This window comes from Scleropages formosus, chromosome 17 (assembly GCF_900964775.1).
Source record: "Scleropages formosus chromosome 17, fSclFor1.1, whole genome shotgun sequence".
Taxonomy (NCBI): Eukaryota; Metazoa; Chordata; class Actinopteri; order Osteoglossiformes; family Osteoglossidae; genus Scleropages; species Scleropages formosus.
The window spans coordinates 7,409,086-7,427,566 of NC_041822.1; the positions used below are offsets into that span (position 1 = coordinate 7,409,086).

Below are 18,481 nucleotides of genomic sequence, written 5' to 3' on the forward strand. Positions count from 1 at the left end.
TTTCCTGCAACAGACAAAGAGACACATTCTTCTGACAACTCCATCTAGATGACCAATCACTGTCTAAAACTCAAATTTCCCATCTTCATGCTGGTTATTCCACCTGTCAAGAGTTCTCTATCAGACTGATCTCATCCTCATCACCTCATCAGTCAAAAGCCCAGAAGTACTCAAGCTTCTGCTTCTCCCAGCACACTGCATCCAAAACCTGATCTTGCACATACTATCTTTGCAGCACTTATTCACCTGGACATGACATCTCACTCGTGGTTCAGGCTATGGTAATATCTCTGGAATACTGCAACTCCTTTGCCATCAAACCTCTCTAACCACTACGGAATCCTTTAGCAGAGGTTGTGCTAGTTTTCCAAAAGGTTTCCACATGACCCCCTCCATGTTTGTCTCCATTAGCTTCCTGTGTAAGACTGAATCAAGAGCAGGACCCTGGTTGCAGCCTACAAGAGTGTAAAAGGATTTAATCATTCCCTACATCCCAATGAGTACATCCTGTACTCCTCCACCTCTGATCACTTGCTTGTCCCACTCACAAGAGACCAAAACAGACTGCCTGCTGGGTTTTAGTTTTGACCTTGATGTTGTGGAACAAGGTCCCTCTCTCCCTCGGAACTGCTGGATTCAAGCTACTTGTGTGCTGTTTTCCAAAATTACAGACTTTTATTTCCTTAATTTATTTAAGGTACATGCTCTCCCCATAAGTTGTTTTAGAGATCTCACTAATTATTTGTGACAGAGTATTGCAGATTACAGATATGTCACTAGACCTGCAATGTTTTTGTTTCCTCCTCCGGCTGCCGCATTCAATCTTGCACATAAAGATGCACCAGAAACGACGGGAATTAAGTAACTTATTACATCATTAAATAAATAAGAATAAGGGTGGAAACGAATCAAATACAGTAATAATGTGACTTTTAAAAAAGGGTGTGAAAAATCTGAAATGTAAATGATAAAGCATTTATTTTGCTGGCCACATTCCATGTTGTCTGCTGCCTGTCACTTTGACAGTTGTGGACATAGGGCCTTCAAAATTTTTAAAGATTACAAGGAAGGAGGGAAAAGTAAAAATAAAAAGCAAAGTTAAAAAATGGAAAATACTGAAAAAATAGAAACTGAATTCAACGGGAACTGAAAAGAACAATTCAAAAACATAGTTTCAGAACTTCTAGACATTTTCTAATAAAGTTTCTTTCTTTGGCTTTTCCAACAGTCATGTGATAACTGATGTAGCTGTAGTACCTTTGAGCAAGGTGTTTACATTAACAGTGAAAATTTTCGAATAACGGTCGAATAATTGTAATTAGCTCAAGACTGGAAGTCACTTGACTGGCGTCCCATCCGGGGTGTGTCCCCTCCCCTTCCGGCCTTTTGCGCCCGGTGTTCCCGGTTTAGGCTCCGGTTCGCCGCGACCCGCTCGGGACAAACGGTTGTAGACATTCATTGTGTGTGTGTGTAAGTCACTTTGGGAAAAAAAAAGTGTCAGCTAAATGAATAAATGTGTGTGGTGTACCACCATAATTGATTAATGTGCATTATGACAGTCGAGGTAATTTAGTTTGCATTTACCTTTCTTTCGGAACATTGGTGTGAACATGCCTAGGGCATGATGCATGATGATGACGATCAAGATGAACAATCCGACTCCTCCCGCTTCGTACTTTTTTTTCACAAAATATAGATTCATACACTAGGATTCAAAGTTTTCTATTTCTTCAGCTTACCCATTCAAGTTGACCAAACGGAATCTAATTCATTAATAAAGAAAAAGAAAGGCTGGATGGTTCTGTATGCTTTTTCAGTCACTTATATCGCATCGGTTGATATTAATGACGGTTTCCGTCACGTTTTAGATATCCCCGCTACCCATTATTTCTCGTTCGGGCTCTGCAGTGACGTCAGTGCTCGCGCGCCGCCATAGCATAGGAACTGAAACGTGCCTACTTCAGAATCCCCTCGGACGGATTTTTTTTGTAGCACCCTGTTTATCAGACATGGCCGCTTGCGCGAGGAGCCTAGTGAAAGGTCAGTATGGAACGGACGGGTCGTTTCGCAGGTTTCACACGCGTTCCTCACGCTAGAAGCTTCGCTCGCGGGTCTCAGAGCGTTGAACGAAGCGCCTTAGTCTTTGTCACTCGCCTAGCGTCCTTCATGCGGCCGGCATTAGTTAACACGGCGCTGTCACTGTGACTGACTGTCACACTCGTAACAGTAATTTATTATTATTGTCCAGGTTCTTCATTTGTTTCGCTGTCCTGTTCCTTTCCCCCTACACACTAGGACATTACTTTTCGCACAAGCGGTGGCTGCTAGCCTATGTCATGATCATTGATTCAGTTGGGGTGGCACGTGTGGGCACAGCGAATAGCTCAGTCTGAGATAAGAAGGGGGTTCGATCCCTGCTGTCAGTCTGTGTGGAGTTTGCATATGATATTCTCCTCGTGTCTGTGTGGGTTTCCTCTGCTCCGGGTGCTCTGGTTTCCTCCTACAGTCCAAAGACATGCTGTTCAAGTTTTCCCCCATAGTCACATAGTGTGCGAGTGACAGAGAGAGTGTGCTCCACTGATGTATGGATGAGTGACCCATTGTAAGTAGTGTATCTAGCAGTGTAAATCTTGTGGTGCTCTGGTTTCCTCCCACACTCCAAAGACATGCTGTTCAGGTCCCCCATAGTGTGTGAGTAACAGAGAAAGTGTGCTCCACTGATGTATGGATGAGTGACCCATTGTAAGTAGTGTATCTAGCAGTGTAAATCTTGTGGTGCTCTGGTTTCCTCCCACACTCCAAAGACATGCTATTCAGGTCCCCCATAGTGTGTGAGTAACAGAGAAAGTGTGTTCCACTGATGTATGGATGAGTGACCCACTGTAAGTAGTGTATCTAGCAGTGTAAGTCACCGCGGTGAATAAGGTGTGTGGGCTGATAACACTACACAGAGTTCATTGGAAGTCATTTGGGGGGAGAAAAAAAAAAGGATCTGCTAAATAAATGTAAACTGAGTTTAATTTATTTGTATAGGGTGCCCTTCTCACATAGTGACAGAGCTGAACACAGGATCAGTGGTATAATACAAATAAACGGTTGCCTATGCACTAATTTAATGTTGTTATTTTTATTACTATTAATTATTACAACTGTAAGCAATTCAGCTGGTTGCGTAGTGGTTAGAGCTGCTGTCTTTGGCCCAAGGGTTGCAGGTTTGGATCCCACCTCCTACTGTAGTTCCCTTGACCAGGGTACTTCCTTTAAATTCCTTCAGTAAAATTACCCAGCTGTGTAAACTGGTCAATAACTGTTGGTAGCTTAACATTATTAAAAAAAGAAGTGTCTGCTAAATGAATAAATATAAATGTAAGCCAACTGGCCAAGGAGGGGAAATATTTCTGGGGGTCCAAGTGCTAGTAGCTGCCCAACCCTCCTGGGCTTTGTAGATAGAAATAAAACTTTTAAATCAACTTAAACGTGTATTTATTACATCACAATGGTTGCCATACACCAATAAGTTTATGTCCTGGTCTGCATGGGCTGGTCTCGTCTGCCATGACTTTTGAAACGGTTACAGTAGGCTCACTAAGCAGAGAAAATAACGTAGATGAGTTTTAAGCTTATCTTTCATTACCGGAGTCGCCATTAGGCATTGAGCTGTTACTTGGTATGTGAACATGTATGTAGATGATGTGTGTTCCGTACATAACATGTAAATATCACCCGCAGCTTTACACTGGTACAGCCCTGAATGGTCGGTTCCACCCAAGCAGGAGACACCAGCCGCTCTTGTATCATTATTAATTCCAACAGTATTATTCCCCTTTGTATCTTTCACCTCTGTCTAGTGTAACTTAGTGTCACATAATTGACTTCACAGTGATTCACCCATTTTACACCATGGTGTTCTTTCTGTATCAGTTTAGGGTACCCTGATTAAGGGTAAAAACAGCAGGAGTGGGATTCAGACATGAGACTATAGAGTTGCAGGAAAATAGTCCTCACCGGCAAATTACGTTCTTGACCTACTTCAAACAAACAAGGGCTTAACTGAATTTTTGTTTTTAACTTATTAATGCCTTTTTTAGGTAGTAGAGCTATTTGCGATTTATGGAGCGTTTTGCACTTCCCCACAAAGATAATGTTTGAAAAACTTTTGTAATATTGTCTGCACAAAAAAATAGAAAACTCGTGAGAAATTCCGACATCCACTCAAGGTAAAGTACCGTTATATACCATTCTATGAAGTGTTGGTTGTGGTTCTTTTTATGCGTTGGGGGAGACATGGGAACAGGATCTTGACGTGTCTTTTAGTGACCATGCATGGTCATGTATGTGTGCCAAAGTCTTCCTTGACTGCACTGCCTATGCATCTAGGAACAAAACTTCAAGTCCATTCACAGAATGTGCTTCACACAGAATATTCCCAGGGGCGTCTCGGTTGTGCTTCCCATGCAAAGCCTCTGCGGGCACTTTGACACATTTACTCTGGGAACGCGGTAAGGTACAAGTTTACCGTACTGGCGTTCTCACAACCATCGAAAAATCTTTAGCAAAAAGTTTGATTCTCTCAGTCTGTTTCCTTTTTAAAATCACAACCCAAATGTATTTTTTGGTGATGTTATGGTATGTAGAGTAACTAATTTTACATACTTGGCAAAGAAATGTATAGGATTTTAATGCTGTGGTAAAGTCTAGAAGTTCCCTCAGTAAATATGTGAATGACTAAACTGGTTACATTTCTCCCACTTGAAAAACTGACAATGATTTACATGACAACTGTAATGAATTCTGGGATATCTGGACACTCTTCCTAGAGTTATTAGAATTAGAGCTCTGATCACTTCTGCGAGGTATTGTTCCCTTTTGACCCTGAGCCCTAGCTCTATCTATGTGGACATATTTGCAATTTCTCAGTGTACTGTGTCTGTTTGCTCTTATGACCCTGTGCTCTTCATAAAATCTGTTTAAAAAGTTAAATGGGAATGATTTGGCTGCACTGCAGTTTCAAATGAATTTTTTTTCTTTTTTTTTTTTTTTTGCAGCTGTAGGTGGAAGTCATGGACATCTTCTGGTCACCAATGGTCTCTTGCTGACAAGTTTTTCACAGACTGTAACCAGACTCCTGCCCGTCAGAGCTTTTGCTACAAGAAGGTCCCTCGTCTTTTTTGTTTACTCTAAGTGACATGATTCAATTGCTTAAAATATCTACATACAAAGTACACATGTCGCTGCTAATGCTCATCATGTTTCTACAACAGACCATGGAGAGACAAATGTTTCTTGTTTTTCAATCTCGCAGTTTTATCAATGACATTTGTATGTACTTATTATGTAGTTACTTGACCAAGCTATAATATCTGATGCAATTTTACTTGCTTTTTATTAGCCAAGCTTCCGAAAACGTTGTTGTACTGCTCTCTTGTCACTTCGCTTCAGGACAGAAAAAAGAGAAAAGGAAAAAGAAAAAGTACCACGGTTTTTACAACGTGCAAAGGAGGAGAAGGAGGCAAAAGTGGAAAAGGTTGAAAGGAAGATCGACAATACGAATCGCCACAAACCATATGGACTCACTGCTTGGGAACCAGTGGATGACGTGTACGTAGTAAAGCACTACCCCAGACCAGTCTACGATGTTGGCGTGGCAGTCGACATGCTGAAGATGTTTCAGCAACTGGACTACACCAACCCCCAACAGAATGTCTATATAGATCTCAAACTTGACATGAAGCTCGAGAAGAAGGTAACGACTGCGTACATGTTTCTCACCCTCAACTGATACTGAGTGCAGATATTTACTACTTAAGGCCATATCAGAAATTAGGTTAAATAATGTTTGCTGTTTAATGTGACTCTGCAATCACATGTCTGCATCCAGTTCTCTTTCTGTCGATGTAAAGCAATAATTTTATTGTGCCCTGAGATGTCCGTCACTTTGGAGAAAAGCATCTGGTAAATGAATAAATGTAAATGTACCAAGCTATATAAATGGGTATATCATTGAATGTAGCATGATTTATTATATAAATCTGGATTCTGAGCTCCAAATCTTGTTCAAACAATTGTTAATTGTCTTGCTGCGTCCTGCAGTGTCAAGCATAGTGGATTGCAAACCGTATTAAAAAAGAAAAGAAAAAATATCTTAAGGGAAGATTTCAGTGGTAGTAGCATTATTACTACACATACAGATCTTGTTGAATTACATTACTGACTGAAAAACTTGAAAGCTGTGAAAGGATGTGGAGATGGTGGTAGTTCTTGATTAAATATTAAGATGTGAACTCGTATTTTAGATTACAAATGCAGCTGTAGGAATGATAGAAAGTTATTCTGTATTCCCATTACATTACCACTGCCAGAGAATTCAAGGAACGCTTACCTAAGGTTAGTTCAAAAGTCCACTTTTTTTACCTTTTTGTAGAGTAACTATACAGTATAATGTGGTAGACATCTTTGGTGGTTGAAGGAATAACTTTGTGTTATTATGCAATACTTATGTTTTTTCCTTTGCAGAAAAAAGTGGAAGCATTTATCAGCACAGTTCAGTTGCCATTTCGAATAAAGGCAGAAGATAATAAAGTTTTGGTTTTCACAGAGGTCTGTAACAGGGATTTATCATTATTGTATTTTTTTCTATTTGTAATCCATATTCGTTATGCTTGTAAGGAACGGTAAAGACTACATGCGTTCCTTTTGCTCCCGGTCGTCTTGGATGTTAATAACTGTGTCTTGTACAGAACCCCAGTCAAGCAGAAGTGGCACGGGCCAATGGGGCAGCATTTGTAGGTGGGATGGAGCTCATTGAGGATGTAAGTTCTCATGTTGTGGTTTTCGGAGAAGAACTTCTCACAATCTCACAACTTTAGGCTGTCCTGCCTGTCGCTCACATACTTCCCAGTCCTTCTGCTCCTCCTGACCTGTGTGTCTTCCATCTGGAGGTACCATGCTGTGCCATAGAAAGAAAACATACCAGATATGGCTCAGACCGGTCTCTTCAGCAAAGGGTGAAAATGGCACTGGTGGAGGGGCAGATGTATACGATAAGAAAGCATACCTCAGCGAACAGAACCTTCCCAAGAAAACCCCCACTTGTGTGCAATCATGGCTCTCTTCCCTTTGAAAGCTTCCATTCCTCTCGAAGCCAACTATTCTCGATGATCTTTGTGATTTCATGATGTTTCCACATCCGTTTTGTAAATGTCTGCTTTTGAATCATTTTTAGATCTTGGAGGACAAAATCCAGGCTGATTTTTATGTGGCTGTGCCAGGAATCACCGCCCATTTGTTGCCATTGAAAAGCAAACTCCGCAAGAAATTTCCCAAGAGCAAGCGAGGTTGTGTCTCATTCCACACATTTCTTTTCAAAGTGCAAAACAGAAACAGATGTGTTCAATTCAATTTATTTTTATAGAGTGCTCTTCTCATGCAGTGACACAGAGCACTTTAACACAGGCATAAGGCAAGAAAAACAGATACAAACAAGGAAGACAGTCGACTAATGGCTACCATAATGAAGTACCTTTTTATAGAGCTATAGGTATACTTACTGGCCACCGGGGAAAGGAACAAAAACTTCCAACTGAAGTTTGAGGGAGAAAAAACCTCTAGTGGTCCACGGGCCGGGGTTGTCCACCCCTCCTGGGTATTCTAGAAAGTAACAATTGTAAGCCAGTGTAACAAGTAATAATGATTATGTTGCTAAATGGCAGGGGGTGCGGTGGTGCAGTGGCGCAGTGGGTTGGACCGGGTCCTGCTCTCCGGTGGTCTGGGGTTCGAGTCCCGCTTGGGGTGCCTTATAATGGACTGGCATCCCGTCCTGGGTGTGTCCCCTCCCCCTCTGGCCTTACGCCCTGAGTTGCCGGGTTAAGCTCCGCGACCCCCTATGGGACAAGCAGTTCAGAAAGTGTGTGTGTGCACTAAATGGCATCTTGGATCCCCAGCTCAGCATGGAACGTCTCGTTTATCATGGCAGATGGACATCATCCTCTGTCAGCACGGGATTTGTCTGTGGATGTGTTCAATTCGAATGAATTCTTTGTGTCTTTATGTGGAAACACCCTGTAAACGAATAGCAACACCCTTTTATGAATAAGTTTTAAATATATTTTATAAATTTGTTTCTAGTATATTCATAATTTTCAGTATTTCAACAGCTTGTGTTTCCTAGCAACATTTGCAACTGAGCTGCATTTTTTTTTTTTTTAAATTTTTAAACAGTATTAAGAAAAAACGTTTGCATATCTGATACAATTGTGCTCCTTACATTATAGGGACAGTTGGAGCAGACATTCCCAAAATGCTTCACATTTTTAAGAATGGCCACGAGTATCTGGTGGAGCACGAATGCTATGTCAGGACGATCGTTGCTACGGTGCGTATTTTCATGCGATGGCAGAAACAAATATCCAGCTCTATTAATTTTCATGACACTTGTATTCAACTTAAGCAGCCACCACAAAGGCTCTGTTGCACATCTTTGCTTTCTGCTGCTAATCCTTCTTTTCTAGACCTTTTCGTTAGTCATTTTGGTTTTTACATTTATTCATTTAGCTGATGCTTTTCTCCAAATCAACTTGCAGTGTTAAGCTACTTGAAATCATTTACCCATTTATACAGCTGTTTTTTTCTTTTTCTTTTTTCTCTTAACTGGAGCAATTTAGGGTAAGTACCTTGCTCAAAGGTGCTACAGCTGGAGGTAAGAATTGAACCTGTAATGTTTGGGTCCAAGGGCAGCAGCTCTAACCACTACACTACAAGCGGTCCTTTTCTAGTGTTGTAGGCTATTTGAAATACAGTAAATGGGGTAAGTTTCCATTAAATTGACCACTTCATATGTAACCAATATTAAATTAACTGTATAAAGCCCGTTTAACCTAAACACTTTATATTGGAAATTTTAGTTTGCACTTGACTGTTTGATGCTGCTGTGATAGTTACCCTAATTTGCTCCAGCAAAATTGCCCAGCTGTTTAAATGGGTAAGTCATTGTAAAAAGCTTAATGTTGCAAGCTGCAAAATGATAAAATGTAAATTTAAAATGTATCTTTTTCATTCTATTTCAGCTGGACATGCCAAAGGAGCAGATTCTCGCAAACATTGAAACCGTCATCAAGGATGTGTGCTCCCACAAGCCAGCCAGCTTTGGTATGCAGCACCTTACATGAAAGCTGCTTTGTCACCCTAGTATCCCTTGAAAACTCCTAAAGTGAAAGTCTCCCGCATAATTTGTATAGACAAAAGCCTGTGCCATCATCCGTAAAATAAATGGTGTTACAGATTTATTAATATTCTTTCAGCATATAATGCAACACTTATTCTGCATTTGTCAATTTTCAAATATAATAGAAATTCCAAGTTATCTGCAAAATCTAAATAACCCAGTCATGTCCAAAAATGTTTTGAGCTGTTCAATAAACAGGTAGACTTCACACATTGAAATAATACATTTCCCTTCTTTATTCATACATAGTCTTGAATTAATTAGAAGTTAAGATATGCAAATGGGTTGTGCTACAGAAAATATTCCTTAGAATATTATACCATAAATGTAAATGATCATAATATATGAAGTCCTTGCAATTAAGTTCTTGAATCACATTTGCTCTTAGATGAAGTGCATATACTGTGGGATACCATGCAGGTGGAATTTTTTGAATTTTTTTTTACAGATTACACATAATCTTACCTGGTCTTTCATATATATGTACTTTTTTTTTTTTTACACAGGACCTTTCATTGAGAGAGCTTTGATTACCGCCAGTACAAGTGAAGCCCTGCATTTTGACAGTGGACCATTTTTACCCAAAGCAGATGATGATGATGTGGTGTGAGCATGAGCATGGTCTGTCCGTTATAATAAAACAGTATCAATTCCTTTTGTTCTCCACTGATTTGGATATGTAGTATTTTACACTTTAATTCATGCTTGCGACATTTTGCTTTTCGGTACAGTAATTACTTTTGTCTGGCACTTACATGAGGTCATAGGTTCGATTCTCCGAGGAGGAGCGCGCACCCACCCCATCAGCGCTCGGTCTTATTGCTCGATTGCTTGCAGGACGTGTGTGCGACACTAGGTGGCAGTAAATGCAACGCGTACAGACTGACTACAACCTACAGCCATTAAAATCAAAATGTACCCCTATGTGTCATCTTTAAATTATTTTTTAACTCCTTCAGATAAATAAAAAAATTTGTCGAGACAAACTTCTCCGAAAAACCAGTTTTTTAAGCACCGTGCTGCGACAGTGCTTTAGACCCCTTGAGAACAAGGTGTCTCAGGAAATGGGAACATTACAACAATTGTGCAGATAAACGTGAAGACCATTGGCTGAATAGGATCACAATAGGTTATTAAATGTATTAATGTAATGTATTAAATGACGTTAGAGACATTTGTATGTCATCTTGCGCAAAGGAAACGGGTAAAATGTACTTTCTGCGAGGTAGTATCCCAAACAAGAGGCTGCACACTATTATAACAGGTAAAGTAAACATATTTACATTTATTTGATTAGCAGACACTTTTTTCCAAAGCGACTTCTAATAGATACTCTGTAGTGTAATCAGCCCACACACCTTATTCACCGCGGTGACTTACACTGCTAGATACACTACTTACGCTGGGTCACTCATCCATACATCAGTGGAACACACACTCTCTCTGTCTGTCACTCGCACACTATGGGTGAACCTGAGCAGCATGTCTTTGGACTGTGGGAGAAAACCCACACAGACACGGGGAGAACTGAACATGCAGACTGAGCGGGGATCGAACCCACCTCCCACCCAGGCGCTGTGAGACAGCCGCGCTACTCGCTGTGCCGCCGTGCCTTCCAGCTGATTGATCCACTGATCTGTACAAATGATAAAAATCTGCAATAATTTACATGAGCTATTCAAAGTTATTTAAGTCTGTGGACAAGCAGAAACAGAAAATTCAGCATGTGCGTGCCTTGAATATCTGGGTTCTTTCTGATCGGTTATTTTTGCTCTCTCGGGACAAAAGCTTCGCCTGGGGATCGGGTCCCCCCCCCCCGCTCCCTCCTTCATGGCCGCCACAAGACTCATGAATGTGGACCAGCGCTCCAGGTGACAATCGCACATGTTTACACTATGTTAGTACTTGGTGTGTGACCGCAGTGTTTCCATCATCCGACACTCTTTGCTCTTCTTCCTGGACCTCATACCCTGTACTATTATAGGATACACACGCGCAGCTCCCGCACTGAACGCGCTGCTCTCCTCTATTCGCTGGACACACGTGTTCGGCTGCGAAGCCCAGCGTGGCGTCGCGAGCCCGCAGGGAGGAGGAGGGTTGGGGGGGGGGGGGGGCGTGCTCCGGGCGCGAGGCTTCTCTCCGCAATATTTTTGTCACATTTCCATTTTCATGCACGAAGCTGCTTTATTTATCAGGTGAACCCTTTTCCGGACTGCGCTGAGCACGGCAAAAACCTCAACTCTGCACCGGACACCAGCGTCCACCTTCCACCTGCATACAGCCCCAGGCGGGGAGAAAACGGAGGGGGGACGAGCGCGGCGGGGGGTTTCTTTCCCTGGTGACATTGTGATTGTGGAAAGCGCCGCTCGTCACCGCGGACCTACGTGCCGCCCACCCCGCTCGCCAACTTCAACCTCAACACGCTCTTTTACCACTGCCGCGACTTGAGAATGGCTGCTGCGAACTGGAAGTGCCAACTGCAGTAAACAGGGAACGATCGAGAGGAAAGTTCTCCTGCAGGATTTGCCGGGTTCCGCTCAGTGGCCATGCGAGCCGGTGGAGTGCGGGCGCTCGCGGCGGTGCTTCTCGGAGCCGCGGTCGCCGTCGGGAGCGCGCACGGTGCGTATCGCCTCTGGACGCCACGGCCGCGTTTAAGTTAACGCGCAAAAATAAACACACTGATTGACACACGCGCGCGCGGAACACACGGTTACGCATTTGAAGCACACTTACACTACTAGGTCATTGTTTTTATTTGTTTTTTTTTAATATATATCTTGCACTCACTCCAGCTAGGTTCCTATTAATTTAACTAAAATATGTCGTGAAAGTACACTGTACAGCGCTCAAGCAGTCATACATTTTCGCGAAGTGAAACTCTTAAGTCAGTGTGCCCTTCTGCTGCACTATTTTATATTAATAACATTAGTAGTAACTGTTGACTTGAAATCTTACACACTGGATTAGGTTTCTCACTTCATTCATTGTCGCATGCATTTTGATTTTGTAATGCCACAAATGGCTCCAGATTTCAACAAAAGTAATTTCATTTTAAAAAGTTATCTTACATATTGATATTCTACCGTGTGCCGAACTCTACTAAAATTCGTTTCACACACTCGTGTCGATAACGAAAATTGTTCGCGGCGAAAATGGAGCTCGGGCGCGCGCGCGCGCCGGTGTCACTGAGGTAAAAGCCGACGCGGCGCCTCAGCGGAGCCCGCGAGCGCAGGTGTGCGTTACCGAGCGCAAGATCTTCTCTTCTCGTCCCAACGTGTTTTTACTAGCGTCCAGTTTTTACTGTAGCTGATACTTTTTAGTCGTTTGCACCGAAATCCATCCAATAAGTGTTTTGTCAATTCGAATTCCGCGGTAGGACTGGGTCAGCCGCACTCATGTGTCGTCGATACTCTCTGCTTCTCTTTTCCACACGAGAGGTGTGTGACGGGATGTTATAAACCAACAAAAAACTGTTCAAAACTAATTTTTAGGCCTAATGTTTTGCCGGACAATGAATTTAAAATGCCCCCTCGGAAACCTGTGTTTTAATCCAGGCCGCAGTTTTGTGGTGTACGTGTCAAGTCGTGTGTTTTTTCCAGCAGCGAATCTCCTACATCCGAGTGTAAAGTAAAGAAGCTTTTTGCGCAGAAAACAGTTTAGTGCCCGTGTACCTTGTGTTTAATTAGACAGCTGCGAATCCGGCCACATCCAGCTTTAGAGTCTGGCACAAGTGTAATTCAAAGCCCAGTTTTCGTTAGGTACCATCATTTTTCAGTCAATTTCAATTGGTGCCTGTTAAGATCCGTCCGTTTCGTTCAGAAGAGAATGCCTTGTCCTATTTGTTGTTTTAAAATATTGATGAAACAAGCCTTTCTGGCTTAATGTACCGTTGTTTTATATCTGCCTGTCTAAGGATATTTTTCTCTTTTTTTTTTTTACAGGAACATGTCTTTTTCAGGGATCCCTGTTTGCGGTACGTCGTCTGCAGATTTATTATGTTATAATGATCATCTTGCAGATTCTCAGTGTCTGGTGGCTCTTTTGAAGATGAATCTGAGGCCGTGTGTCATAATTAATGGGGAGTCATGGTGCACTTTGGAATGATGATTTCAATACACTGTCAGAAGTACTAGACATAGCCATCGCTTAATATTTATGGCAGTGGATGTGGATTGTAAATACAGGCAGTCCCCGGATTACGAACGAGTTCCGTTCCTAAGTCTGTATTTAAGTTGAATTTGTACGTAAGTCGGAACAGTTAGGTACGTTCATATCTAACGTCAGCATAAAAGACATTGAATGAACACTTTCATATACACTAAAACATCTTTAAAATAATAATACAGTAATAGTAATAATAAACATGACTACAGTATTTATAATAGAGACACAGAAAGACATAATAATAATAATAATAATAATAATAATAATAAATGTTACTACAGTATTTATAATAGAGAGACATAGGAACAAAGCCGTTTATATGCTCCTTTATTTTCGCTTTGTCCTGTGAAATTGTCCCGATTGTTGACCGACTGTAGCCTAATACTTTTTCAGTGTTTGTTGCCGTTTCACCTTTTTCCAATTGCTTTTATTATTATTATTATTATTATTATTATTTCCACTTTAGTTTCAATCAACATAGAAAGAGATAATAATAATAAATGTTACTACAATATTTCTAATGGAGAGAGACAACAAAAAAATTAAAGCCAAATATAGTAACACACTTAACAGCAACGTGGTCTGACTGAAAAGAATGTGTCAGTGAAGTGGGCAGGAGACTGAGCTATGTGTGTGGCCCTAGTTGCGGGATCTTTATTGTTGATACACAAGGGAGCAGGCAAGAGGCGGGGACAGGTGTGGGTCGGTTGCACAAACATTGATCTTTGGGTGAATCTGGAGTCGTGGTCGAGGACGCAATGACTGAGTTTGATTTCGGGCAGGTGCAGGCATTTGGAGCGAGGTCGTGGGCGTGACAGAACAAAGTCTTTGTCTTACCTTGGGCCCATGCACCCACAAATCAACGAACCGCTGTAGATGCGCAGTGTTTTGATGCATGTTGCAAAGTAGCGCCCGATTGTTATTACAAACAGTTTTTCGTAATTTTTACTATAATAGGCTATACTGGGATTAGTTCTTGATTACGTGTTGTACGTAAGCCGGACATTCGTAACCTGGGGACTGCCTGTTATGGACACCTGTTCTCTGTCAATATTTATATGGGTGTGAGGATATTGATAATATTGATCGCAATGGATAAAGAACATGTACACTAGTTAAACTTATAAACAGGAATGTTAGTGCATGCTACAGCAATATTGTACTTTTGGTCTCTATTGATTTCTGTGCACACTGTTGTAGCAATTCTTTTAGGCTATTTTGAATAACTAATTTAATTAGTCAAACATATATCAACAAAGCTAAACTCTCAATGTACATTGTATAAGTGATACCTTGTGTATGTTGTACGCATAACGAACAGTGTCTTCTTTCTGGTAGATTTAACTGAAATTACTTTATCTGTAATTCCAGTTCAGAATACTGTCTATAATGGGAACCATGACTATGGGGAGTTTTTAGTTATATTAGAACCACAAATAATATATTGAAGCAATTAAATGTTACTTTTAAGTGCAGTATAGCATTTTACACAAGTTTACACAGAAATGTCAATGTGGATAATAACAAATGTTTGGTTCAGCTCTTCACAATGGCCTTAATTACTGTGAGTCTAAGTGTAGATGTGGATTTGTCCCTGTTTATTGACTTAAGAACCAGATGCTGTTAAAAAATTAGTGGTATCCTCCATTCTTGTAGTTGTGTCGCCCCTTCTTACGGTAAATGCTGTGCTGAGAATTGGGGCACAGACAAGGGCAGGTAGATGCCAAAACATGTCAAAACACAGCCAGGAAGAGGCCAGACTCCTTTGGTCTTCAAAGGGAATATATACTGGCACCTGGTGTGGAAGAAGCACGCTACCGGTTGGGGGTTGAAGATGGGGGTGGGGCAGTTAAACCAACTAACAATAGGAGCTCTGCACTCTTCACATTTGGTGGAAGTCTCTGAACACTTGAGTGGAAATCAAAACACATACTGAAGATACTGAAGAGTAAGCAGGACTGGGGTAGCACTTGTAATGGTTGTGAATGCGGGTGGGAAATGGAGCAGCAGTCTCATTGTCTGCCTTTGAAAATTTAAGATGGAGAATAAAAATCCCTCACCTCTTAGTTACAAATAGTTCTTAGCTTATATGTCAGTGGAGAAGCAAAACAAATCTGGGAAATGCATTTTAGGTTATTTATGGGGCTTTTAAATATTCTTTTGGCTGTTCATTATCAGCCATGTTCTGTTTCATCTTCTCACAGCAAGGATTCCAAATGCATCATAAATCTAGTCTACGAAAACAAATTTCGTTTGGCTGTTCAACATCAGTTTGTTCTTAAAAAGCTTTGCTTATACCCAGAGGAATTCCAGTTAGTGCTACAGGACGAATTTGGTACGCCCAAGTGAAGACACTTGAATCTGATCCTATGACAGTTACAGTTCCTCACTTCTCAGACTTCTGGAATACCGTAACCTTAACCCAAATACCATGACTAATATATGTCATATGCTCATGTGTATTTACAATTTAGGAAATGGAATATGAATGAATGAGAGTGTAAAGGAATTTGCCTGCACCAAAGGAGGCATGAGGGAAGCTGAGATGGTTACACATGCCTTGAGGAAACTTTCACAAGGCTTTTTTCAGCAAAAGATAAGCTGACTGTCTTGCTTTGATGAGCAGAGTCAGAATAGTTGTTCATAATTATAAGCAATTTCCAAATTGGTGGCAAAAGCAGAGCATGGGGCCTCCAACTCAGACTGTTGTTCGCATCTGAGCTTTTTCACTGGCCAACTGTGAGCAAGAGTACCACAGTATTGGACACACTGGCACTGTTGTGTAGAAAAGGTTTTGGCAGGGGTGGTATGTACAACGGCGAGTAGTGGCTGACCTCTGGGCTGGAAGCTGTGCTGACCTGTCAGGCTCACTGCTGTGTGATTTTCATTGTAAAAGGGGAAGGGAACTGGCAGGGATGTTATTCGGTGTTTTTCAAAGGAAAACAATTAAATTTTTACTGTAAGCTCGTGGGCACAATGTTATATGTACATATATACTCATCTTCCCGATATCTGGATGTTTCACATATCTTTTCTAATATTATTAATATCACTGTGCTTTAATTTTATTATTCATTCATTTAAATGTGGCATGTAGCCTTTTTCTTCCTGAAGCCCATCCACGCATGCTATCACAGTAATTTTACTGTTTGAAATTGTAATTTTTTAAAAATTAATTTTGTATGCAGTAAACACACACACACACACATTTTCAGAACCGCTTGTCCCTTACGGGGTCACGGGGAACCGGAGCCTACCCGGCAACACAGGGCGGAAGGCCGGAGGGGGAAGGGGACACACCCAGGACGGGACGCCAGTCCGCCGCAAGGCACCCCAAGCGGGACTTGAACCCCAGACCCACTGGAGAGCAGGACTGCGGTCCAACCCACTGCGCCACCGCACCCCCTGCAGTAAACCTTTCATGAATTAAATTTTTGTAGTACTGTAGTACCCTTGGACAAGGTACTTACTCTAAAATTGCTCCAGTAACAATACTGGAGCAATATGTAAATACAATATGTAAATAATTGTAGGTAGACTCACATTGTAAGTCGCTTTGGAGAAAAGTGACAGCTAAATCTATTTTGCACTTTTAACAACATAGCTATTTTGATGAGAAAACAATGAAAATAGTTTTGTCTTCAGACACCTTTTGTTTGACACTTGACATTAATGTTGAGATATTCTGTCAGTTTTTATGCTTTTAGATGCTTTCATTGAATACCAGGTTGAAGTTGCAATAAGAAAAGATATATTCTTAGACCTGTAAATTCTGTAGTTATAAGGTGTAACTATTACTTATAACATTGTGTATTATTTGCAATTTATCTGGCTGTGTTGTTAAAAGGAAACTCAATTTTCTGTGCTGTTGTGGAGTTCTTCTAATGTCCTGACAGTAATTTAATGGCATGTATGTATGTCAGCAGTCCCTAGGGCTTGTGCTTCATGTTTCAGTGCTTAATAGTAGAATCTTGCAGAAGATGTAAAAGAAATGATAAGATGTATATTTTTCATGCTTAAGAAACAGAAAGGTATTTTGTGCAACTGCAAGCATTCTGGCTATACCACGAAATTTGACTAAGCTTGAAATGGAAGTTCCTGAAAGGAGTCACTATAAAAACCGGATCTCTGCAATTATTCTTTTTATTGAAGTTTGCCTTCTTCTTTCTTATGTGCAGAATAATAATTGTGGTTCTTTGGTTTCATGATTTCCTTAACATACTCCTGCCAAAACTTGCATTTATTTTTTTTTCCCTTTAAAGAGTGAAAACCTGCAGTGGAGACCCTGTTCTGAATTAAACATTTGATGTTATTTCTCTTATTTTTCAATACATAGTATAGCTGACTCCAGTGGGTTTCCATTGTATCCCTATTTTTTAACAGCTGCCAGTAACTTACTGACATGGAGGTGATCAGATTACTTTAGCTTGACAGCCTAAGGGAATGTTTCCTTCCCGGTCATTCTTTATTACTCATTAACCTGAAATCGCTTTTCCATTTTCACAGCACAACACTTGAACTACTCTTGAGAAACAGACTCAGGAAAGTTTTTTATTTTAAAATCAGATGACATTTTAGACCTTGAAAGAACAGAAGTAAAACTGACAGATTTTTGTGTTTTCCCTGCATCAATGTGCTTGCCTGTCTGTGGATCTGTTGACCAGCAATGCTGGTTCTGTCAGCTGCAAACAGGTTGTGATGAGTGTTTGTGGAGAAGTTTGGATCAGCGCTAGCCTCGGTATCACCACATGTACCGTAGCCATCATGGAGTGGTGCAGCCTTTGGCAAACAGCCCTTTCAGCAGAAGGGCAAGAGCAAATACGGGTGCTAATCCCAGTCAGGCCACACAGTTGTCATGTGTTGTGATATTCCTCTCTCCAATTTCTCTATTCAAGTCCTACCAGATTTTATTGAAAGTATTTTACCACTACTTACTTATGATTACTAAATTGTTCTTTTTTTCTTTTTCATCCTCATTGCCACTTCAGCAACACAGGTTGTAAAAACAGTTTGTTTTAGAAATCACAGTTAGCCAGCCTCAGTATTGTCTGCTAGGTCCAAGGCTCTCCAACCTTTAAAGGGAGTATGGCTCCTTGG

General features: G+C 41.1%; 2 protein-coding genes across 2 annotated transcripts in view; both read left to right on the forward strand.

Annotated features, from left to right (window-relative positions):
* Positions 1-1,458: 1,458 nt before the first annotated feature.
* On the forward strand, positions 1,459-9,874 carry mrpl1 (mitochondrial ribosomal protein L1). Its single transcript, XM_018758933.2, has 9 exons — positions 1,459-2,040; positions 5,046-5,154; positions 5,440-5,743; positions 6,514-6,597; positions 6,738-6,809; positions 7,223-7,334; positions 8,271-8,371; positions 9,063-9,144; positions 9,727-9,874. Exons 1-9 carry the CDS (start codon positions 2,010-2,012, stop codon positions 9,828-9,830), a joined length of 999 nt encoding a protein of 332 aa, XP_018614449.2. The 5' UTR covers positions 1,459-2,009; the 3' UTR covers positions 9,831-9,874.
* Positions 9,875-11,389: 1,515 nt separating this feature from the next.
* The window catches only part of fras1 (Fraser extracellular matrix complex subunit 1), a 101,451-nt gene continuing 94,359 nt past the window's right edge, over positions 11,390-18,481 (forward strand). The window contains exons 1-2 of the mRNA XM_029259455.1: positions 11,390-11,839; positions 13,162-13,193. Coding sequence (XP_029115288.1) covers positions 11,767-11,839; positions 13,162-13,193 — 105 coding nt within the window. The 5' untranslated portion in view covers positions 11,390-11,766. The remainder of the gene's footprint in view (positions 11,840-13,161; positions 13,194-18,481) is intronic.

Excerpts from the sequence above, each read along its gene's own strand:
- mrpl1 (XM_018758933.2), top strand. The coding sequence starts at position 2,010 with ATGGCCGCTTGCGCGAGGAGCCTAGTGAAAG. Across the intron at positions 2,041-5,045 it reads CGCGAGGAGCCTAGTGAAAG|CTGTAGGTGGAAGTCATGGA; the intron begins GTCAGTATGGAA and ends TTTTTTTTGCAG. Across the intron at positions 6,810-7,222 it reads GGATGGAGCTCATTGAGGAT|ATCTTGGAGGACAAAATCCA; the intron begins GTAAGTTCTCAT and ends AATCATTTTTAG.